This window comes from Candoia aspera, chromosome 2 (assembly GCF_035149785.1).
Source record: "Candoia aspera isolate rCanAsp1 chromosome 2, rCanAsp1.hap2, whole genome shotgun sequence".
NCBI classification, from domain to species: domain Eukaryota; kingdom Metazoa; phylum Chordata; class Lepidosauria; order Squamata; family Boidae; genus Candoia; species Candoia aspera.
In genome coordinates this window covers 233,156,798-233,182,333 of record NC_086154.1, presented here as the reverse complement: position 1 = coordinate 233,182,333, position 25,536 = coordinate 233,156,798, and the positions used below count along the sequence as shown (strand labels likewise).

The 25,536-nt window shown below is 39.1% G+C and overlaps 1 protein-coding gene across 1 annotated transcript; it reads left to right on the top strand.

Moving 5' to 3' along the window:
- The first annotated feature begins 2,426 nt into the window (after positions 1–2,426).
- ENC1 (ectodermal-neural cortex 1) lies at positions 2,427–18,640 on the top strand. The gene is made up of 3 exons (XM_063295514.1): positions 2,427–2,731; positions 9,272–11,073; positions 15,280–18,640. Exon 2 carries the CDS (start codon positions 9,284–9,286, stop codon positions 11,051–11,053), a length of 1,770 nt encoding a protein of 589 aa, XP_063151584.1. The 5' UTR covers positions 2,427–2,731; positions 9,272–9,283; the 3' UTR covers positions 11,054–11,073; positions 15,280–18,640.
- Positions 18,641–25,536: the final 6,896 nt, after the last annotated feature.

Sequence of the window (25,536 nt, the reverse complement as noted above, 5' to 3'; positions counted from 1 at the left end):
CAGACATAAGGGAGAAGGGAAAGCATCTGCATCCAACACCCTAAGTACTTTAGCAGTGTTTTGTCAATCACGGACTACAAAGCAACAGCTTTCTTGAAAACTGTGTAGGATGTAGATTGCTGATGGGCCAATATAAGTATATTGGGACTTTTCTCTTTTATCAAAACTCTAGCTTGAAAGATGTGCTGAACTCCCATGTGTCAATTTGGTAAGAGGGTGGGAAAGGACTGATAGGATCTAATCCAACCATATGTTTAGATTATTGATAATCCAGAAAGCACATTCAGCTATTAGCAAAAGTCTGGGTCATCTGTCACCTAAAACAGCTTGATTCTTTTGACCAATTATTCTTTTAGAAGTTTGGAATAATATGGTATAACATGCTAAAATATGGTAAGTGCACAAAAATATACACTTCCCCTGATCATCTTACTTATTCTTCTCTATGCCTGAGTTCACACAATAGTCATGGTTTTAATCACTGCTTATTGAATAAACCAGAATCACCTAGAACACAGAACTTGCTAAGCTATAAACCATAGTTTACAAGACCCAATGGTTGGGTTCACACTGTGCTCTAGGTCTTGATAATTGGCAATATATATAATTTAATAGTACTAGCAATGACAACAACAACTATTTATTTATTTATTTATTATTCAAATTTCTATCACTGCCCATCTCCCCCCAAAAAGGGGGACTCTGGGCAGTTTACAATAAAATTGACCATTTAAATCCATCAGTGCATAAATTACAAAACAAACAACTGACATAATAAAAATAATAAATATAAATATAAAATCCAAGTGGCAAAGTTTACATTTGGTAGGGAGGACTTTATGACACCAGCCACCCCCAGGAAGAGCTATTGCCCTTCCCATCCCAGGTGAGGCAGCAGAACCAGGTCTTCAAACCCTTCCGGAAGGTCGGGAGCGAAGGGGCCTGCCTCACCTCAGGGGGTAGAATGTTCCAAAGGGCGGGCGCCACTACAGAGAAGGCTCGCCTTCTGGACCCTGCCAAGTGGAATTCCCTTACCAACGGGGTAATTATAATGATGTGGTTTGTTTGAGCTTCAAATGTTGTGTTAGCTGTCAGTTTTATAGCCACCAATGGAAAAAAGTAACTAATTATACTGTTTTACAAATCTTAAAGCATCCATTTTGCCTTTAGAACTTCCCCAATCCTATAGAACACAAAATAAAAATCAGATACAAAAATTTCAGCCATCCTACTCCAGTAAAGTCATGTCACTGGCCATACTCTTTGTGGTTCTTGAGTATGGCACAGTGAAAACATGTGGCCTCTATGCTCTAAAGTTTGTGCACTCTTTCACTAAGCTGTAATGTTGGCTGGCTACTTTTGGTTTACTGTCACTATGATTTGGAAGGCATGGTTTGTGGCTTAGCATTCTATGTGGAGCTGATTAGGGCTTGTTAAAAACATGGTTAAAGGAAACATGGTTTAACATGACATGTGATACCCTCCAGGTGCTGTTTCTTATGCCAAGTTTACTCTAATTCCCGCTGCCCTTTCTTTATGAATAGCTTATAGGGAACCTGATGAGGACTGAATGGCCAACATCTTGTTGAAGAACAAGAGTAGGAAATCTCCAGTTCCTATCATTTGCAGACAGTATGTTGCTTGCTTAGAAGCAGCAGGAGTTCTAGAGTCCCCTATTTTTATTTTTGACCTATTCTTTCTAAAAGTTAAATTCACTGGAAGCTATAATGGTCTTTGCATGAATACAGTAACATATAGATACACTCACAATAGTAATCTTTACCTCCCTTTTCTGGCAGCTGGAATTGGCTTTTCCAGTGATCGGTGCCTAATTTCAACTTTGGGATTGCCTTTCTTAAGTTATTTTTTAATTGTATTGCATTTCTTTCTTTTTTGCTTTGCTATGGAACCTAACTGAAAGTAGTGTGTGTGTGTGTGCATCTTTTTCACTATCATTCTGTACGATTCTTTCCAAAGCTGGTGCCCTCCAATTGTGTGTTGGTCTACAACTACCATCACCCCCAGCTAGGATGTAGTTTAATGCATCTAAAAGATACCACGTCGGGGAACGCGTCCAATAATGTCTGCGTGCTTAACTGCAACAGACTCACCTGCGCGAAAGAACCTGGGCGCTTCTGCCCATCCGTCTCCCACACAGAAATCTGTAGAACGCCCGCGGGCCGGTGTGAAGACCCAGAGCCCGGAGGCTCCCCCACACCGACGCCGCTTCCGAGCGACAGGAAAGGAAGCGCCTCTTCCCCCTTCCTCTCCCCCGGGTGATTCCCGGCCGACGTTCAGCCAGCCTTTCAGCAGCCCGGCCCCGCCCGGCTTCCTCCCCGCCTCCCGCGTGTCATTCACTCTTTGCATCTTTGACCCGCCCCGCCGGCAGGCCCATATACTCTCTGCCTCGCGCTCGCCGAGGCCAGAGGAGGAGCGGCGCCCCTCCTCCTCGGCTCTGCCCGCCTTCTTTGCAGCAGTAGCCGCGCCACCGCCGTCGCTCCACTTCGTGCAAGCGTGCGGAGGTGAGCGGGCAGCCGCCGAGGCAGGACCGCGCGGCGCCTCTTGCCGCTGAGAGGGGAGGCGGACACTCTCGGTTTCCGCAGGAGACGGGCGAAGGGCACGGAGAGGCGCCCGCTGAAACGCTAGCGGCGAAAGACCGGGCTCGGCTCCCATGCCGTGAACTGCACGGCTCCCCGGAGGCAGGACGCGAGCGCCGGAGGAAGCGGCGGCTGTAAGTTGAACCCTCGCGCGCCGACTTGTTGCCGCGTGAGCCGGCTTACGCCATGGCGGGGGAAGCCTCAGCCGGCTCGGTGGGCGACGGTTGCCGTTCTTTGCGGGTGGGGTGGGGTGGGGTGGGGTGGGGTGGGGTGGGGGGAGGAGGACGCTGTCTCGTCTGCTGCTCGAGTCGCGCCTCGGCTGGCTGCGTTTTGGCTGCGAAGTAATTGCTGCTGAATTCAGCGCGACTTACTCTACTGTGTTACCGAGGAGAGGGTTGTAGCGTGAGGACTGAAAGCGGTTTTGTTTTCAGTCCCGAGATCTGTAACGGGTCGCGCAGGGACGGTTTGGACCCTGCACGGAGTTTAACGCTGAGCGAGGCACCGAAACTATTTTCCGCCAAGAGGTGCGGGGTCAGAAGGCGCAACTTCTAAGCCTGCTTGATTTCCTGAACTCTCAGGTCGACCTTGGCCTCCGGTTTTTTACGCTGTGTGTGTGTTGCGAGAAAGCTCCCTCGCGAGTTTTAGTACTGTTGCCGCCTAGAGAGCTGGGTCGGAGCACCTCCGGCCAGGGCACATTTGCTCCTTTCCCCACAGGAAGAGGGAGGGTCAGAGGGTGTGCTGATTGCTTCCTTCCTTTCTCGGGGCTGACTGACTTTTTTTCCCTCCACTTCAAAGCAAAGGGAAGCGTGAGGCAGCCGTTGACGGAGCTTTTGTATTTTGAGGAGAGGGGCGCACGTGGGTCGCTGCTCTTCCGCGTAGTTGCAGAATGTGCGCGAAAAGCAGAGGAAAAAAAAGGGGGTCCGGGCTATGCCTGTTCAAAATCTCAGGCTTCAGCTCGAGCACCGTTTGGTCCGCAGAACGGCAGAATTTAAAACGAGATGTGTTGAAACGTGAAGGGAAATTCTGTCTTCCTTTGAACACACATTTACTCCTTTCTTCTCTAAAATTAAAAAAAATGGAAGCTTAAATTTACCAGCTTAAAAAAGAAATAAAAATGAGAGAAGGTGGGATCTAATATCTGTATAATGTTATGGAATAAAGGAAACTAGGGGACATCAGAAGATAGTAATTTTCTTTCTTTTTTTTTTAAAAAAAACTTAGGTTTATGTTAATGGACTATTGCTCATCCAACTGTTTCTAGTAAATAGAAATCCATTAATTATAGTAATGGAAAGAAGATCACTGCATAAACCAAAATTAGCAAAATAAACAGCAGATTCTTTGCCTAACTATATGTGTGGTAAAGTATGATAAGCTTATCAGCATTTGCTTAGTAACTGAGTCCACCCCTCATATAGCTCTTTTGAAGTCAGAGCCGACTACACAAAGGAAGTAAAAGATTTACTCCCGAGGTGTTTTTTCATAATTTAGTAGCGTATTACTGCATTGAAAAACAGAAAAATACTAAAAAGATACAATTTTTTGGACTAGCTGCCAAAAAGATTTTTAAGATACAAGAACTATGAAATTTACAAGTTTGATTGTGCTTACACCTGTGTATGTGCATGTATATTCCTGAATAATTTTCAGAACAGCCATCTGAATTCGGAATAGTGGAAGATAACATTCCAGTAATACGTTTTTATGTCTCTCCTCGAACAAAGAAATGATGGTTATAGTCAGTTTTTTGGTTATTTCCATTGACTTGGCCAAACTGTCCGTTTAGTTTGCGAACAAAGTAAAGCTTCCAAATTCATCAGTGGTATAGATTGGAATTCCAGATGTTGAAGAACAAATAATGAAGGATAGACTTGTGCAAAGCTTTTGATAGATAGATGTTGGAAACAGGTTGAGGATAAGGTCTCACCAAGCCATTTCTTCTGTTCTAAGATGTGTGGAAAGAAAATACTATATTCAGAGCAGGATCCATCAGTTCTGTAATTGGTCCAGTGTGCTTCCTACTGAATTCCTAGTAATGCAGTATTTCAGACTGCAGTCCTTATGTATGTACCTTTACCTCAGTGAATAAATCCCACTTACTTCCCTGGGTATATGGCTGAACTGTTAATTCCAGTGTATTCTAGATATACAGTTTAGGTGTTAGTTTTATAAGGTAAATTATCTGAATGGCATTGCCTTTATTTGATGGCTTGTTTGGTGTTGTAATTATGGCCTAGCATTACAGCACTGGAAGTGGCTGTTCAGATCATCTAGTCCATATTTACACAGTTTGCAGTGATAGCAGAAAGTTTAGAATGAACTGTATTTGATGGGTTGTGGGACCCAAAAATGTCTGAATAATGAGTTTATGTAAAGGGTGTTATTAGCATACAACTAAATGGGAGGCAGTCAGTCAATTGTACAATTAAAAGTCTTAATAATAGTTTTTGCCATAGTCTTTGAGCCATTTGGATAAAATTGCCTGAGCACATATTGGGAAAGATACAGATTTTTGAAGAGATTACTACATAATTAATGATTTATCTGTGTTAAGAGTGTATTTTCATCTTGTGTTAGAAGAATGCAAAAGATAAAACTTTTAATCCAGGTCATCACCTAGGCCTGAATATTTCTGAATTTGCAGCCTTATTTTAAGAGAAGGTATGTTTGGATTAGCATCTACAACCTCATACTTTGCTAAGAATCTTACCTAGAAAGTGTGTGTGTGTGAGGGGGTTGTTCAGAAAAGAAACTTAAGACTAGTTTTACAGTATTTCAAATCTTTTTTTTTTAAATGAGAATAACATAGCCAGGTGAATTTAAGCAGTTCACATGGCTGAGGTTCTTCTCTGTAAATGGCCATGCTGTTTGGAATTTGGGTGTTTTGGTCCTTACAAATATAAAGGGGTGCCAGATTGGCAAAAGCTGGCTTAGTCAGAGGAATCTTTTAACTCTTAGGAAATTATTTTAAGATTTTAATTTATATGTTAAGCCAGGTACAGTAGCCATATCATGGCTGTGCTGCAGAAATTGAGATAACCATTAGATGGCAGCAAAGAGCATTTGTACCTTTTTGCTGCCATCTAATGGTTATGTGCATTTTGCAGCCCAGCTATGATATGCCTGAAATACAGTTACAATTATAGGATCCTTGATTAAACAACTAGCATACAAGCCTGTTATATATTTAACCTAGTGCTACTCTGTATATATGGAATTCATTATTTATCAATATTGATTTTATTGTATTTTAATTAATGTTTTACTTCTGTTTTATGTAACCTGCCCATCTCATTCAGTTGCTCTCTGAATGAGATGGGCGGGGAATAAATTTGATAGATAGATAAATAAATAAAATTTGTTAAGCCGTATGCTTTTTCTTCATGCCCAAAAATATATTGAGGAAGATTTGATCTTATAATACATATATGAGCATGCTTTTCTATGTTTATCTAGAGTGTGTTTCACATGCCTGAATTCTCTGCGGAGTTCATGGCAAAATTATGTCAAGTCTGAGGAACTTGTTTATTAACATATTTGAGTTTTGGGATTAATTTGATTTCCTTGTTTACAGATAATTTCAGAAACACTAGCCTCTCTTCATTACTGATCTCTGCTTGTAATATTAGGGTAATTCCAGATGAAACTGATTTTATGTGGTAGGAATTAGTTTCTTCTGGTAAAGGTAAAGGTTTCCCTTGACATTAAGTCCAGTCGCGTCCGACTCTAGGGGGCGGTGCTCATCTCTGTTTCAAAGCTGAAGAGCCGGCGTTTGTCCATAGACACTTCTGTGGTCATGTGGCTGGCATGACTACATGGAACGCTGTTACCTGCCCGCTGAAGCGGTACCTATTACTCTACTCACATTTGCATGTTTTCGAACTGCTAGGTTGGCAGGAGCTGGGACTAGCAACGGGAGCTCACCCTGTCATGCGGATTCGAACCGCCGACTTTCTGAGCGGCAAGCTCAGCAGCTCAGTGGTTGATCTGGAAGAGCCAGGACATTTCTGTCTAAATAGGAACTGAAACAGGAAGTAAATTTTAGTTTTAGAATACATGCCTGGTTCAAGCCAAAAGTTTTCACCTCATGATTCCATGTGATGGATGGATAATACCATTTAGCTTTTGAGTAGGTATAGCAGGTGTTGAGACAACAACATACCATACGTTTTCCTCCAAGAATATAAACTACATGACTGTTTTTGAAAAGAAAAGACTAGAAAAAAAAAATCCTGTATGGTAGTAACTAAGTGACCAATAAGTCAAAAAATGAAAAGAATTGGCCATCAAAGTATATTATATTGCTGTATAATAAATGCTGCTTAATTGTTACAGATTTCTCATACAAAAGTTTTTTTTATTTATGTAATTTATATGGCTGCCCAGCTCACAAATTGCAGCTCTGGGCAGCTGACATAGGATTAAAAACATGAAAAGGATAAGTAGTGGACATAAAACTTGCAAAAGCAAAACATATTTCCCCAACTTATATTGGTTTTGAATAAATATTAGGATTGGACTGGAAAACCTAAAACACTTCTGGTCTCAGCAACTTCCACACATACTTAGCAGCGGGCAGCACCTTTACAAGTGACAAAACATTCACAAAGTGATACTAAATAGGAAAATTTTGAGGAATCACAGGCACCATGAGGATAGGTCCCATTCTCTGAATTCTTACCTTCCCTGCTTGCTTATCTTTTCTAGGAAAGTGAGGCATTGTGTTGAACAGGACAGAGGCTTTCTGTCCTGAGCTTTTAGTCTGTTCCTCATTTCTAAGTCCTGACTAAGTCCTCTCAGGTGTCATATCTGACTCATCACTGAATAGCAGGTTAAGAAGTACTGTAGTTTGGCTTTTTGCTAGGTTCTGTTGACTCTTTCTGGTCTGGTGACAGGCAATCTTGTGGGAAAGTTTTGTGGAGGTCATGCCAGATTATATTTTTCATCTTTCTTCACTCCTACCTTGGCTGTGGAGATAGTCTTTTTCTGTGGGCAGTGCTGGTTTCTATGATACCTGAACAGGTTGGACCTGTGCAGCTGGTAGGTACATCTCCAGTGGACTTCAGATTCTGTTACGAATCAAAGAGCTATCCATTAGAGACAACAGCATTATGTCTTCCCTGATTATCTGCTTGCCATTTCCCACCAAACCTGCACGTTACTTGTGTTTTCCAAATTAGGTAACATTCTTGAATTTGTACTTAAGACCAGTAATTACAGTTTGCAAGTCTCTTGCCATAGCTTGTATCTTTGTATTTTATCAAATCATTTGAGGTTTGAACTAGTATAAGCCTCTGATCACGTAGAGTGGCTCATTCCATATGTGGGAGGCTTCTTATTTGAAGCAGGATGGATGGCCACGCCTGGAAAGGGATAGAAAGATTATTTTTGTTGATTCTTTCCTCTTCTGGGATGGCACAGCTGGAAAAGTAAAGAATATGTTGGCAGATTCTCTCAATATCAGCAGGATTGTTATGAATGCTCCAGGTTGTTTCCACTGGCAGAATTGAAATTGGATCCAGCAAAATGGCTGGTTCACACAACATTCTAAGTCAGAATGTTGTTTCCTTTCATTTAGTGTGTTATATGAATCCAGGTACTCTCATTTATGGCTTAGTGTGATGGATTAGTTCAGAAATTGTGTCTTACGATCCTAAGTGATGTTTAACCTTACAACTTTTCAGTAGATTTTAAATTCTGTTCTCCACTGAATTTATCCTAATGATTTTACTTGGAGAAAACTTTGACCCTGTATGGTTTATGTAAGCTTATTGCATGTTGAGGTTAATGGGGATTCATCCTCCTCTTCCCCTCAGCAGTGGAGGAAATTCCTAATTAGGATTTTTGTTTCCAATCAGCACCTTGCTCCTTCCATAATTCTTGGCCCTGTGCTAAATTGAGGGAATAAAGATTCAAGAAACCTGGAATATACCAGGCTGCAAGAGACTCTTTCAGCATATAGTTAAACCACATGTGTGCCATCTTAAAATATCTGTTGCTGGAGAGATGTGTAGCTTTTAGATAAAAATCTACCCCTAACATTATAGTAATTAAAGTAAAATATGCTGGGAATGATCTAGCTGTGTCTTACCTTTACATATTTTTCATGGTGTGGGTGGAATTGGTCTTATCGGGAAATTATCTTAATGAGGTTAATTTGTGGATATTTGTGTTCCTTGAAGTATTTTTAAATTCCTGACTGTAACGTCCTTGTTGCTTTTCCTACTATGATTCAAGGCAGAAACATGTTCTTAAATATGTGTGTCAGAACATAAATCAGCTGCTGTAAGCTGGAAAGGTGTGGGAAAAAATCAGACCTGTCCTTTTTTTTCACCCATTCTGAAACTGCCACTTATGTTGTTACGAAAGTGGGAGGTCTGGTTTGCCAAGATAATCCTGCTGTCTTGAGCAATTATTTTTAGACTATGCCAGTTAAAGAATATATATTAGGAAAAATAGGTAGAAGGTGGGTTGTCCTCAGCTCCTGTTTGATGTTGCTTAGCATATTCCTGTGTTTGCAGCTGGTTTTTTTAAACTACGGTTTTAAATCTTGGAAATAAGCTCTGTTGAAGTCAGTGGATGGACTTCTGAGTAGATATGTATAGGTGATGGTTACTTTTTAAAACATTTCATGTTTTTTAAGACTTAATCATATTTTTTTTTTCAACATTTAGGTGTGGAAGAAAATGTCAGTCAGCATGCATGAGAATCGGAAGTCTAGAGCCAGCACTGGCTCTATAAACATATATTTATTTCACAAATCATCTTATGCTGATAGTGTTCTCACTCATCTGAACCTTCTGCGTCAACAGCGTTTATTTACAGATGTGCTTCTCCACGCTGGGAACAAGTCATTCCCTTGCCATAGAGCTGTCCTAGCTGCTTGCAGTCGCTATTTTGAAGCCATGTTCAGTGGTGGTCTTAAAGAAAGCCAAGCCAGTGAAGTCAATTTCCACAATTCCATCCATCCAGAGGTTCTAGAACTACTCCTGGACTATGCTTACTCTTCAAGAGTCATCATCAATGAAGAAAATGCAGAGTCCCTTTTAGAGGCAGGTGATATGTTGGAATTTCAAGACATTAGGGATGCTTGTGCAGAATTCTTAGAGAAGAACCTTCATCATACTAATTGTCTTGGCATGCTGCTTCTGTCGGATGCTCACCAGTGCACCAAACTTTATGAGCTCTCTTGGAGGATGTGCCTTAGCAACTTCCAGACCATCAGCAAAAGTGAAGATTTTCTCCAGCTTCCAAAAGACATGGTTGTTCAGTTGCTCTCTAGTGAAGAATTAGAGACTGAAGATGAACGATTAGTTTATGAGTCTGCCATGAACTGGATTAACTATGATCTAAATAAACGCCACTGTTATCTGCCAGAACTACTGCAGACTGTGCGATTGGCTCTTTTGCCAGCCATCTATCTAATGGAAAATGTAGCTACTGAAGAGCTTATCACCAAGCAAAGGAAAAGCAAAGAGATTGTAGAAGAAGCAATCAGGTGCAAATTGAAGATTCTGCAGAATGACGGTGTAGTTACTAGTTTATGTGCTAGGCCTCGAAAAACTGGGCATGCCTTATTTCTTCTGGGAGGCCAAACTTTTATGTGTGACAAATTATATCTTGTTGACCAAAAAGCAAAGGAGATCATTCCAAAAGCTGACATCCCAAGTCCAAGGAAGGAGTTCAGTGCATGTGCAATTGGCTGTAAAGTCTATATTACTGGTGGTCGGGGATCTGAAAACGGAGTCTCTAAAGATGTTTGGGTATATGATACACTTCATGAAGAATGGTCCAAAGCAGCTCCAATGCTAGTTGCTCGGTTTGGCCATGGTTCTGCTGAACTCAAACACTGTCTGTACGTTGTAGGAGGTCACACAGCAGCCACTGGTTGTCTTCCAGCTTCTCCTTCAGTATCTTTAAAGCAAGTAGAACAGTATGATCCTGTGACAAACAAGTGGACAATGGTTGCCCCACTTCGAGAAGGAGTAAGCAATGCTGCTGTAGTTAGTGCAAAGTTAAAACTATTTGCTTTTGGTGGTACCAGTGTCAGTCATGATAAGCTTCCAAAGGTACAGTGTTATGACCTGAGTGAAAACAGGTGGACTGTGCCAGCCACTTGTCCTCAGCCATGGCGATACACAGCTGCAGCTGTTCTGGGTAACCAGATTTTTATTATGGGTGGAGATACTGAATTCTCTGCTTGCTCAGCTTACAAATTCAACAGCGAAACCTATCAGTGGACTAAAGTGGGAGACGTGACAGCTAAGAGAATGAGTTGCCATGCTGTTGCATCTGGAAACAAATTATATGTTGTGGGGGGCTACTTTGGGATCCAGAGATGCAAAACACTAGATTGCTATGACCCCACGCTTGATGTGTGGAACAGCATAACCACGGTGCCCTATTCACTAATTCCAACTGCATTTGTGAGCACATGGAAGCATCTCCCTTCTTAACTGCATGTGGGCCTATACAGGTGAGAAACCACTTACTCAAGTATAAATGGCTAAGTTTACCTTTTTACAAATATAAACTGCAGAGATTCATGTGAGCAAACAGGAAGCAAAAAGCTAGTATGATTCAGCCAGTGCATGAGTAAATGTAAAATCTATTTCATAAGATGCTTTGTTCATATATAAGAATTATTCCAATTGCCCCCTGTTGAATAGATCATTAATTGGCCATCCACAGATATCCCTAATAGTGATTTCTGTATCCATGACTGCATACTTCAAATGATCTTGATAAAGTGCCATCTAGGAGAAAATTGAGTTATTTAAAATTAACTTTAGTTTTCTTACCATAGATAAGGCCAAAATCTCTTATGTGATTCTTCTAACAATAACTTTTAAGATAAGTGGAAATAAAATACTAGGCTGAAATTATTGGAACTGTTTACTACTAAATATATTTATGACTGTGGAGCAAGCAGGATTGTTGCTGGTTTTGATGTGCTTATAGGCAACAATTTAAACTGCTTGTATGGATTACCTTAGGAAAGGACACATTATATGAAATACTATAAGCTTGTATGTTTTGGACTTTATGGAATCAGGACTATTAATAATTGAAGCAATAAAAATCTGCTTCCCCAGGGTGGGGTGGAAGCAGAAGAGGGAGTTCTTGTGTGTGACAGTGAATCATTCTGGCCTTATGTTTAAAAGACATGCCATTTGGCTCAAGTAATAATTGGTTTCAACTCAATGTTTCAAAGCCCATAAATTCAACTTTAAAGTTTAGTGCAATGGTCCAAATTTGTACCTAATGTGGACCGGTGCAGTGCTGGTGATGTCAGTGGAATGGTATCTGCTTATAAGCAACTCCATTTGAACTAGTTCAGGCAGGTACTTGTACAGTTTGCTTCCTTTTTGCTGTATTTCCTTTTTTTCTTGATTTGCCTTCTGATTTTTCATTTTGAAAATGCCAGTAAATCTTCCTTGCAATATATCCTTTTCTTTTAAAGAGTGGCCCGTTGTTACTGTAAGGTAAGTCTGCCTTTCCATCTCTTTTTTTATTCTTCTGGAATTGCAAGAGGCTTGAGGCCTTCAGTTAGGAAAGGAGGAACCATTAAGTTCATATTTGGTATTTTCGCTGCTTTGAGTTATTTATAAAAGTAATAAAAGTGGGATACAGGTGGCCTTTGGAACAAGCTACTCCTGGGGGTAAGACAACCACACTCTCCTGGCCTTTTGGAAGGGAGTGAAAACTTGGTTATGCCGCCTGGCCTGGGATGGGAGGGGGGAATGGTTATTCCTGGGGGTGGTTGGCCCTGTGAGGGTGTCAAGGTCAAGGTCTTCCCATCTGGAATTTTATATTTTCTATTTTCTATTGTAGATTTCGTATTTGTATTTGTATTTTTAGGTATTTATATTGAACTGTTTTGGTGATTTGCTATTTTTATTATTTGTAAACCGTCCAGAGTTGTCATATGCGAGATGGGTGGCAAATAAATAAATAAATATAAAATAAATAAAATAAACAAATAATAGCATGCCTGGACTCTGATGCAAATTTTGCTTTCCTAGAATGCATGCAGCCCAATTGTATTCATTGTTAATTGCTGCTTGGGAAAAAAAAGCTGAAAGGACTTCGAAACTTTACATATTAACAAGCAGTATATGTGCTCCAGTACAAATATTTCAGGGACTGCAGTTTAAGTAGACCATATCTGTAATTTATCCTGTCATCTGGAAGCCTTGTAATGTATCCATAGATCCAGTTGTTGTAAATATTTCTTTACATTATTCTCTTTTGAAATTGAACTTTGGTGGGAAGATTAAAAAGAACTAAGTAGCACTTGAAATAAAATCAGGACAGTTTTCTTTGTATAGAGGGAAAACAATGAGACCCCCATAAGGATATTGTAAATTGATCTATCAAAATGCAGATACATATATCAGTATAGTTGCAGGACTGCAATCTTAATTCTAAAGAACAGCTACCTTGCATATTTTTTACCCTCTTTACACCGGTGACATGTTTTTCTCAATCAAAGCTTGATCCAGAGGTATCAAGGCATTGTTCAGCTCTTGAATCAAGACTAGAGAATTGGAAGGTCTCCAAATCACTTACTGATGCACAATTGTCACAGAGGGACTTTATTTCTGCAACTGAAATTTTTTGGTCTAGATTGGATTTAGGTACACTTCCAGAGAAGTATCTGTAACATCAGTTTTATTTTTCTGATGAACAGCAAAGTACCTGTAACTCCTTATCTCATCATTTTTTCCCTCTATCAGTACTAGTATTTAATGTTTTTATAGTATCTTAAAGTTTGACATGTATTATTTATCTAACAATTAACTTGTAAGGCAGCTGTTCTAGAAATTCTATCAGTTGTCCTGGAAGACCCTAGATAGGAAGGGCTGCTATAAGGTGGTGGTATTCTTTCTACTGGGTGCATGGACTCAAACTTTTAAAATAAGTTACTTTATATTAAAGGAAAGGCCTAATTTCCATCTTAGATTGGCAGACACTTGAATGTCAGAATATTTTGCATGTCTAATTGTAATTTTTATGTTTCAAATAAAATATCAAACTTCTTGAAGTCGGATAATGAGAGAGGTAATTATATCTTCAGATAGTTTCATGTGTGGTAATTTAAATGACCATTCTTCCATTTAAATAGTAAAATGTTTTAACAGTCATTGGGCTGAGAAGTTACTGATATTTTTTTCATTATATCCAAAAATGTTCTTTTCAAAATGAACACGTATTACATATCTATATATGAAAGGCTGTCTTTTCAGGATAAGCAAGTAACAGGATAAATTTACTCCCAAGCTGTTTTCTCTCCCCTCCCAAGCTGTTCTACTTGGGCAATGTGTTTGGATAACTGAATATACATAACTGCAACCTGCAGTTTGGGCTGCATCCAGTGATAGATTTTTGGTGACTCCTGCTTCTGTGTAAGTGGGAGGAAAGGACCAGGAGAAAATTGCTTCTGATTGTGACCCAACCTGACAACAGTTGAAGAAAAAAAGTATTAAAGCTGCTTTGCTTCTTCCACCAGGCTTGCAGGCTTTCTTCAACTTGTTGCTCCACTCCCAATACCTGCCAATAATCTATTGTATATAATTTGAGTGGAGCATGCTGGCTGGGGAATTATGGGAGTTGAAATCCACACATCTTAAAGTTGCCAAGGTTGAGAAACACTGCATTATATGAAGGATAATATGCTTCATACTAGTCTCAGGAATGTGTAGCTGATTGTCCTTCAGTGAAAATTATTTAAAGAAAATAATCGAGTGGTTCTGGTCTTTTATATGCAAGAGATGGCAAGTTACGACCATAGCATTATTTTGTAAATTGCATGTACACACCTGTGATCTTGTACAGTGCTTTTAGGCTATGAAGCACGTGCACCTTCAAATCAGTCGCACTAAGTTAACCAGCAAATTTTTACAATTGCACTGCGGAAATCCCATCAAACTTTGCTTCATGCATTCTGGCAGAGCTATTAATTGCTCCTTTAAAAACCAGCATGGTGCCTGGTTTGAAAACTGGCTCTGAGCATAATGGAGTGAGAAGGTGGAGTACATAAGCCAAATGCTGGCATCCAAAGCTAATATTTTGCACTGAATAATTGACATATAGAAAAGGCTTCTATGGGGAGGCAACGACGCGTACTGCATTGTTACATGACAAAGCCCCGCAAAAGAGTTCTGACATAATGAATAGCAGAAATGTTTTAAATAAGGGGATTAATATGTCTGCCTTTCATATTCTGAATCAGTTCTATTCAGGATCCTCCATGGTTAATAGGGCAGTGATTGGTGGTGATTCTCTTCTACCACAGGCTGCCTTTCCTTCTGTTTCTTTGCTACTTGGATTTGGCCCATGACCAAAGTGTCTGTCCTATGCTAGCCAGCTTTCATTTTTATGACAAGGATGTTGCATTACGTTATTTTTCCCCATAACACTCAGCCAACTGTCTGTTCATTTATTGAATTGATCTATCATATTCAGGCACTGTTCTCTCTGTTGTCCGCCAAGTTATTAATGTTATTAAATGAGAGACTTGCTACTTATATTAGAAGAATAAAATGTGATAATTGAGGTTACAGCATCTTATATTCAGATACATAATGAACAAGCATCTGTTTCATAGACCTTTAAAACATGTATAAACTTTATATTGTTCCACTGAAATGTTTACAATGTTTTACTTTCTTTTCTTTAGTTTATTACATTATATGCTGAATAAACCTTGGAACCAACTGCGGAGAAGTGGTTTTAATGAAGAAATTTCTTTTTGGAATTTGAAGAAGATATTCTGCACCTTCTAAATTCTTAGAAAGTTGGAAATGAAGGAATGGGAGTGGGAATATTGTTTTCAGTATATCAGCACATGGTTTAACTATGAATGAATGAACCCATGATCTGGTCCTTGTGTTAGTAATTGTGGATTAATGTCAAGTTTAATAATCCTTTCAAAGTAGGGGGAGGTAAGGGGGGATGAACTTTTCAGAGCTGCATAACACAGCACAGCCCTCAATTTTCATGGACTTAGCTTTTTGTGTGCAAAATTTGAAATGGTTGTCACCTCCCTTTGTGACAATTTGAAGTGTCAACAGCAGCTGCAAAGGAAGCGGACAAGGCCCGGATCAGCAATCCTGGATCAGCAAGACATATTTCTTTGTGAATGAAGATGCAGCTCTGTCCCTTCCATGGGGAAAAGCTTTGTCCTAGGCAGTGCCAGGAGCATCAGTTTAAATGGTTGAGCTGCATTGTGGCTCTAAATTACTTTCTAAAGAGCAGCAGCTCAATTATTGAAAATTTTTTTTTCAGCATCTGTGGGAAAGACAACTCTTCTCTGCATACACACAATTTATTTTTTCTTGTATTTATTAATTATGACTGTCCTTCTAAATTGTTACTTGTAGATACAGCTATTTATTGTTCAGTGCTTGCATGCTGAAACAATGCCTGGAGTCATTTTCAAGTTATAAGGGCTTATGGGAATCTTATGTTTTGCACATTCTGTGATCTCGGACTTGCTCTGCTGCACAAGAAAAAGGCTAAATAATATTTGAGAAGAGAATTAGGTAGGGGTCAGAAATGGAAGTATTACAAGATAGCATCTTAAATTACATATGTACTGAAGGAAGAAGCCATGGAGGTTGTTTTCTCAGGCCGCTGACTCCCTAAATTACATATGTGGCCTGCTGATAGTATTTCTGTTACACTTTATTTGCCAAGTCATGCCTTTTGAATGACAACATCCAGAAAGAGAGAAAATAGCTTTCATAGCTTTCTTTTTGTGCAGCCTCATCATTAACTGGAAAGGGGATTGGAGGGAAATTGTACAGAACCATTTTTCTGTAGAGTCTTTCCAATTTGTGATACCATCCAGTTTTGTTTATTTATTTATTTATAGCTGATGGGATGTTTAATGTGCCATTTATATGACCAGGGGAATTTTTTTCTCTTGAAAAAGATGTGAAACCTGGGGGGAAAGGTTAGTTTCTGTTTAAATTAATGCTAATTTACTTGGTTTATCTTCTTGGATTAAAATGGTATTAACATACATTGTCTCCCATCTGTTTCTTACAAGTTTAGATATAATAATTAGAATGATCAAAGGGGAGCATGAAGTTGCTAAATTCATTTAATATTCTTTTGCATTAATTAGCAAATTGAGCTTTCAGAGGCATAGTAGCTGGAAGTATCACATAGGATCCTGATCAATTAAAGGATTTTTAAATGTCCTCCAGCATCATCTTATTTTTTGGCTTGAATATAAAAGTAAACCACCTCATTCCCTCCTGGTGTACTTAACCTATAGTTCCTTTGTCCAACTTTCTAGTTGTGCTTTTCATAAGAATTGCTACAGCCCAAACGATATACTGCTACCAGTCCTCCATTGTGGTTGGTTGTCTTGTCTTAATGTTGTGTAAGCAAATTATTTTGAAATGCATGCATGCATGCTTAAAAAGTTATATGATCATGTCTGCTTACATTTTGATAATGTAGCTCAATTCTTGACAGTTTTTACTGTAAGGACCAACACTTTGTGGTCATGGCACAATCCTGTATGTGTTCACTCAGAAGTAAGTTGTATTGTGTTAATTTGGGCTTACGCCACAGTAAACATGTTAAGGATTGTAACAGTTGGCTTTAGAAAACTTTCTCATGTTGCCATAGGTTTTTTTCCCTCTGATTCTCAATATATATGCATTTCTTATGTGTTACCTTAAGTAAGAAATGAATGTATGTGAAGGTTCTCAAATTGTTAGTTGTGGTTCTTAGCATGGGTAGCAGAGAGGATTGAAAGAAAGTCTGAATTATATAACTCATAAACATTGTCTTGTGAGCCTCTATTGATTTACATATTATTGACCAAAGTCTGATTTTTCTGGTCAGTCTGACCAAAAAAGATTGGTCAGTTGCCTTCATTTAAGAATGACTGTACTTCTGTGATTCAGATATCCAAGGGTAAAGTGATATGAATGTTCATATCACTGGGGAGTTTGATAGTCAGTACACCACTATGCAAGCTAATGCACATAGTACAGCTGCATTAACTTATGGAAGGCTAAAGATACAATTTGTTGGTGGTCACTGTTTATCCTAGAAGGACTCGATGGTATTGATTGGTGCTTTTGCAAGGCAAATTGGGAAAACTAGAAAAAGCCGTCACCATCAAATTTACAAAGCTACAATAATTAAATCCAGTTACTATGAAACCCTATCTGTGCAAATTCTATCCAAATGTCTCTTAACTTATATTTGGATTGGAGATATTTTTGCTCTTATAATTTACATGCAAATAAAACCATTATAAGCACCAGCACTATATATATTTTTGCATTCATTTTATATAGGCATTAATGGCTTTTTTTTTTGCATAGAAGGGTCAAAACATACTTTGTTGTGAGAAGTGACAGAATTCCGTCTGCTCACTTCTCCATGGAATCGTTGAGCTTATAATACAAATCTGTTTTGTAATACCATCCAGTTTCCTAAAGTGTCTGAAGTTTTTGCAGTTGCATTTCAAAGCAGTAGCTTGCTTTCAAGTCCTTGGATTTAATTCATGGGTATAGGCAGAAGGGAACTGAAAATCAGGGTGGGCCTCTAGCCCTGCAGGCGAATATTTTGGGCTTTTACTCTTTGAATCGACATGGGAATCTTGATTCGCTACTTGGTGATTTCCAATCTGAAAAACAGCCCACACTTCTGAGACAAATGCAGTTCACATAAGAGTGCACACAAAAACCTTGGCATAAGACGAGAAAGTTCTTCGTATTTTGTGCGCCAGTTGCTGTGGAAACGTTAAACAAAGGACAACCTACCACTTCTGGTATAATTGTGTAGCCCCTTTTCTTTATGCCTGACACCTGTCTGAATAAGAGTGATTAGAGCTGAATAGTGTCCCTTGTCTGGCAACTGAAGATGTGGTTCATGTACAAAAAAAAGTGAAGTAAAATGTCTATGTTCTCTTTGTATGCTACTACATTTTGAGGTTTTGTAAAATTGCATTTTTTTCACAATGTGAAACTGAAGGTCAATAAATTATTAGAGATTTTCTCTTAAATAAGCAAGTCCCTCTGAAGTTTTTATTTTCTAACCAAAAACAATACAAAGGTTTGGATCAGTTTATAAGTCCTGTCTTAATAAAAAGGGCATCTCAAAATCAGTTCAGTCTAGATTGTTTTCTAAATATCTGCTTCGGTTACACTTGGAATGCTCCCCTTTGTTCCAGTCTGTCACTCTTAACTGTGAACCAGCTTTGAAAGTTCAACAGCTAAGATGACAGGAGCTTTAAAATGATTCTATGGGCAAGCATTTTTAAATCTACTACCCTCAACTCTTGAAGCGTGGCTTAGAGACTGATATTACTTGAGAAGGAAATTATGCAAGTTAAATCTTGCAGAATTATTCCTGAGGGGTAAAGTGAAAAGAGTGGTCTCTTTCCCTTTTCCATGATAAATACACATGAATCTAGATTGAGCAATGCTGAGGATAGATGCATTGAAATCAGTGTGAAGTGGTTATGGACCAGAGAGAACCTGGCTTTAGTTCCCTGCATAACTTGAGGGGAAAAAATGTACATAGCATTCTTCCAGTCTTGAGCTCCTACAAGAAATACAAGAAATCTAACAGATTTAGAACTTAATTCATTTGCATTTTTATTATTTTTATATGTATGAAAGCATGCATTCTTACAGTACTTGTAACCTGTCCCAGTACTGAAGGATTCTGGGCAGCATACAACATCAAAGCAAAAGGGGAAAAAAAGCATACTGTATGATCTATACATGCTCAGTAACACAAAGCTGCAAAAATTTTCAGACAATACATAGGATTACACACACGCACACACCTGGGTTATATATACCTTTTGCCCATTGATCCTTAAATAAGCATAACAACTACTGTAGCTTTTGCAGCTGTAGTACCACATAAAGATCATTTCCGTGTTTTATTCAGTTCATCTAAGCATTCACATTTGTTGGATAAACATGCAGAAACACATTTTAATGCAATATTTGGATTTGCTTTTTTGCAGAATTTTTAATCTGCATTTGTATACTGGTAAGTGTGGATTGGGGATTAAGAGATGAAAGAACAGAAAGCTGTAGTAAACCAGATGAATGGTGCTCTGCAAAGTTTTAGAAATAAACAATTGAGTTCATAATATATAACGTAAGCGCAGAACAGCAGTGGCCAAAACCATCCTTTCAAGTGTCCAGTATTCAGGACCAAAGAGAAGGTGGGAGAAATTGACAGGTAATGTGATTCAATTAGCTCATCTATGATGGACAGTGTAATTGTCAATGGTATATGATGGTGTGGGGTTATTTATTAGAAGAAGATGAAAGAGAAACCAAGGCTCTTCAAATTTGGGACTGTAGAACTGAGCTCTCTTCTCCAACTACACAGGCCATTAAACATGGCAGTTTCCCACATTTTGAGTAAAATACGTTAGCGACTTTTAAACACACTGCACTGGTATTAAACTGGAAGAGTGAAAAATAGTACCCAGAAAACGTCTAGTTTGATTTACTAATTTAGCAAGCAGAAATTCACATGAATGACAGTCTATGTGACATAAGTAGTTCAAAGTATGCACGTGCATAATATAGCTTACAGAAGTTGGGTGTGCTGAATGAATTAAATCTTGAAGATCACAATGCAAGCTGCATTTGGACATCATCAGCACCTTTCTTTAATAGAGAGAAGAAAGCAAAGCCAGAGAATAATTCCCACTAAAGAAAATCCAATAATGAATGTGTTTATCCAGTTCCATTCTTTATTCCCAGAGCTTTGAAATCCCAGTGTGTTTTGAGACAACACTATTAGAGAAAATAAAAAGTAAGGCAAAAAATAGGCATTTTAAGATTTTAAAATAGTTGCATCACGAAAGCAAACCTTACAAGCCAAGAACAGAATTTAAATGTACAGTCATTTAAAACAATAGCATAATAAAGATATCACAGTTTGTATGATATTCATACAGTTTAAAAAACTCAAGATAATCTATAAAATGTGCTTTTCATAATTTTTAATTGGTTTTAATTTTTAAAAGCCCAGTATTTAATGCCAGCTTTATAGATTTATGATTGTCCTATTACACTTACGAATAATTTGAAAAAGATGCTTTAGATGACATCTTTGTTTATTATACCCTAGAAATATTTTAAAAGCTCTCATAATACAAACTATAGCAACATGTTCTATTTTTTTTCTAGGGTTTTTTTTGACACTTCAGCTCAAGCCTTATAGAACAAAAGCTATCTCTTGTCAAAAGAAGCCAAGGCCATTCATGGAGATAGTGTTCAATAAATACAACTTTTTCTATGGGGGTACTTATGCCTTCTCCACCCACCAATGGGTTTCAGGACAATGAACAGTTTATACAGATTGCAAATTTTATCTGTTCGTGCTGTTCCTCAGAAAGGTGAAGATAAATGAGTGTGATTTCTGAAGAACTGGAATGAGTGATGTGTTTTGCTTTCAGAGGACACATTAGAAGGGCTGTCCGAGGACAGGCTTCCCTTTGAAGGCATCCTCTATCTAGAGAGCTACCCCATCCATATCCAGTTTAAAGATAAAGAGTCTTATGAATGGAGAACAAGTACCTTGAAGTCACCCATCAACAGCACTTGAACAGATTGAGCAGGCACATAAATTATCTAGTCATAGTATGCCACATTACCTTGGTAAGATGTTCTGCACGTCTAATTAAATTGTAATACTTATTTCTAAATTTGTACCAGTAGATATAAATTAGTTCTATGTGGCCCAAAGTTTGTCCTGTTTTTTTTCCACGATAAATTCCCTCCTTCTGAGGTGATATGTATGGATATGCCAGAAAACAATTTTCTACTCTTAGTACTCTTAATAAATAATTTTAAATTTAAATTCTTTAAATAATAAATTTAAAAAATGGAAAAGGGGCTGCTGAATTTTAACTCCTCCTTAAAAAACAAACGAATGGACAGCATAAGAGTCGTTCAAATGGTAAATCAATAGCTAAAGGATGTTTACTCCATGAAGGCTTATATGACAGCCCTATTTATTCTAAGTCTCAGTGTGTTCAGGCTTTCTGTTTTTTGCTTAGAATAACCTTGAAGTTAGGTTGAAGGCATATTACCAGCCCAGTGCCACACAGAAGGCCCCTCCTTGGCTCATATTTAAAAGCTAAGTGGGATCAGCTCCATATATGGATGGGAAACCAGTAGAACTTGAGTTGCAGGGTAGACAGGAATGTAAACACCCTCCCCCCTTGCCAACAGGTAAAAAAAATCAAGACAGTGGCCATGAGATTGAAGCCCTGCCCCTTTTAATGTGCCTTGTAACACATGTAAAAGAGGTAGGGCTTTGATCATGGGGTTGTGGCTGCCATATTGACTCCCCTATGCTCTAGTTGTCAAGAAAACAATATGGATGAATCCATGAACTTACAAGAAGTCTAACTTAATTTGAAGGAAATTTTCCCTTTATCTCTGAGTTACACACTTTTTATCATACTGGCTCCAGCAGTGTTTTACAGAACTGTAGGTCTGCAGAAACATCCTACTGCAGTTATTTAGGCATCCCAGTGAAATGGTTTTGTTGAATAATAATGATTTGAGTGTGACTCCATTTATTATGACTCAGTAGAATCATGTGTGCCCTCTGAGCTAGATTTTGGAGGAGCAATCCAGGTGTCAGAGGTAGTTCAGATGATAAACACACCCAGAAGTACTAGTTCTAACTTTATTGTAAGGTTACATTGACATAGTGCTTCCCAAACTTTTACTATCATTACCTAAAACTGCTTATCAGAAAGTCCTTTTTAACTATTGTAGGTAAAACACTTTAAGTCAATTTAAATGTCCCTGTTGTAATTGGGTAATGGGTTTGTTTGTTACCCAAAGAAAAACCACTTGTACCCAATTTTGGATAATTTACCCGGCTTTGGGAAGCACTGCATTAACAGAATCTTGCAAGTCTGAAAGTACATCTCTTCCCCCTCACCTTTACAGTCCAAGAAATTAGGGAGGGTCCCTTCTGAGTCATTTGCCATGCCCACATTCCTTCTGTGGGCTAAGCTTGTCTGAACGTTGTTTAGTCTGTGGCTTTTCTACCTGTTTCCCAAAGCCATTCCCATATCGCATTACATTAGGTCTTTCCTCAGAAGAGTGAGGAAACCTCCACAAGCAATAATAGGATAGGTTCACCACATTTTGACATGATAAAAGAATATACGTTGCTGTCTAAAAAGAGCATGGCAGAGTGTGCGATAGGTAGGAAATGCAACAGGGCCATTTAGTTCATAAATTTAATGGCACCTAGCATGGGATACCATTTTGAGAATATTTGTTTCCTATACAAGCCGTGACCTGTTTGGTCATCCTTTGAGAGATATTTCCTTACCTAAACAGAGAAACAGAATAACCATAGGCAAGCAAAAAAACATGGGAGAAGGAGTAACTTCTGACTTCCTGCTAGTTTCCCCACTGACTTTGCTTGTGGGAAGCTGGCAGGGAGCATCAGAAATCAGTCTTCCTCCTCCTCGGTACCCGCATAGAACTGCCTGCCACTTTGCTGGGTGGAGGGGGAACGAAGGGAGCTGTGGACCTCAAGGAAAACTGCAGCCTCACTCTCCATCCTGGTGTGTCCCCAAAGGCCCCCTCCCTCCAGGGAAGAAGAGGGCTCACCTGTCAACTGCCAGTGCCCCCAGCAAGCCCTACCTTGCCAGCAGGCATCCGGATTGCTCCCTGGTCCTTTCCTTGCCACCCACCGCTGTTAAGAGATTTGAAATTTTGGCCTTCGTTCCAAAGCAGCCAATTGCTGCTCACCTGTTGGGCCTTGCTGCCAGCCAATTGGGTGCAGGGGCCAGAGGGAGGCAGGAAAGAGGGCTGGGATACACCCCTCCCATCTTCCCTTGCTCCATGCAATGTATAGTTTTCTGGGAAGTGTACTTGGAAGGTGTGGTGCTGAAGCAGCCACAACTTTGGAATTTCAATTCCATGGGAGTAATGGATCCTGGATTTTGGATGCATTCTGTAAGTTAGCCCATTTGAAGTATCATGGTTCAAAAATTGTTGCCCTATGATGCAACATTTCGCCCTATTGAAGGTTACAAACAGACAGACACAAGAATTTTAGTAGTATATAGATGTCTACATTGCTGTCTCTTACAGAATGTCATAGAATTCATTTTATAGGCAGGTATTTGATCTTGCTAAAAAGCACAGTTTCCATAGCATTTGGAAAATGGGTCCATTTGAATTTCTGCAACGTAGAAATGCACAGCTCTGCTTGTTTTTAGACAATGTTACCTACTTTGGGAGTTCTCCACATTTCTAACCATTCCCACTGTAGCGAGTGAATCCTGTTTCTGGGTCTCCTATCTCCCCTTCTCTAGCCCTGCTCCAACCCTTGTCCTAGCCAGGTTCCAACCAAAGAGTGTCTTTCTGATGCAGCAGTCCATTTTTGTCATTTCTTTAGAATGTGTGGATCATATAGTAAGACATATTCATAATCAGGAACTGGGAAAAGGCAGAGCCAATATTTCATATGGCAAGGAAGATTCCAAAAAGAGCAGAAGCAGCTGTTTGCTGGGAAGTGAGTTTTCTATGAGAAAAAGCCAATTAAAGGCTGTAAACAGTTTATACATGTAAGTACTGTAATTCAAGTAAATTATTGTTGTTCCCTCAATAAGCTTAAGTGCATCAGCAGGGATTAAATGTCGTGGGAACACAAAAAAGGTTTAACCAAATCAGGTGATTAATCTTCAAATTGTTAATCCGAACTGACCCCATCATGTACAAAGTTAAGCTAGCTCCACCCAGTCAGTTACATGGTAGGAACCCCCAAACCCAATCAATTGACTAGTTTTGCCTAATTCTAGTCCTGCAAGTAAAATAGTTGGAGATAAAGGATTGCTGAATAAGGAAGCCTCTTCATTAGAAAACTCACTTTTACCACTGGCAGTTTTGTGTACACTTCCAAAGCATGGATCAGCTGCAGAGCCAAAGCGCATTCACCACTGCCTTCTTGGCCAGTGGGGAAGGGGCTAGTGACATTATGAAGCCTTGCTAGTACTCTCCTGCTATAAGCTCATGGGATATCAGGAACTTCTTGAAGAAACTGGGTGGTTATAGATGTTCAGAAGTCACAATAACATCACATCTGTCATGAGGTCATTGTGCAAATGATACAAATGATGTAATTTGTATCATTTGCATCATGATACAAATGATATATAATTCTTAATTTGCATGATGACACATTTGACATTATTTGCTTACTTCCTTGGATGCCCGTTTGGTGGTACCCTAGGTGATTTTTTTGGATCCAGTTAGTGTGACTATGTGTTGCCACAACTACTGATGAAAGGATTCAACTGGCTTAGTGGCTGACTGGATTAAGACTACTGAGGGAACTAAAGGGTCTAAAAGTCTGAGGCCATTTATAAAGAAGACAGCAATTCCTTTTTCCAGAGTAAAAATCAAACTCCTTTACCTTTATGGTTTACTGTTAGTTTTGATTTGTATGGACGAATCTGAATCTGGGTCTTACTAGGGTGTTGTTATTAAGGACATACTGTAGGCTTGGGCTATCAGGTCTGGTTTGCAAAAATCCCATCAACCATTAAATTATCAGTTGTTGTTATTTATTTTGCATTATGATACTAATTCTTCATCTAGAAAGTTGCCAGACAGCTTACCGTTCAATACAAGATCATATTCTGTTTGCAGGAATTGTGTTTGTTTATTTTACACATATAAACAAGATTTCCCAGGCACTGCATTTTGCAGCTTGAATGAAGAATTTAGTTTCTTAAATACAATTGTGACTATTGTGTTAGCAGACGTAGGCTAGTTCTTGGTTATAACTGCCTTACATGAAATTGGTTGATTATTCCATATAGTTCAGTATTAATTTTGACTGGCAGGATCCTGCAAAATTGTAAATAAGGACATAAATGCATCACTCCAAAAGA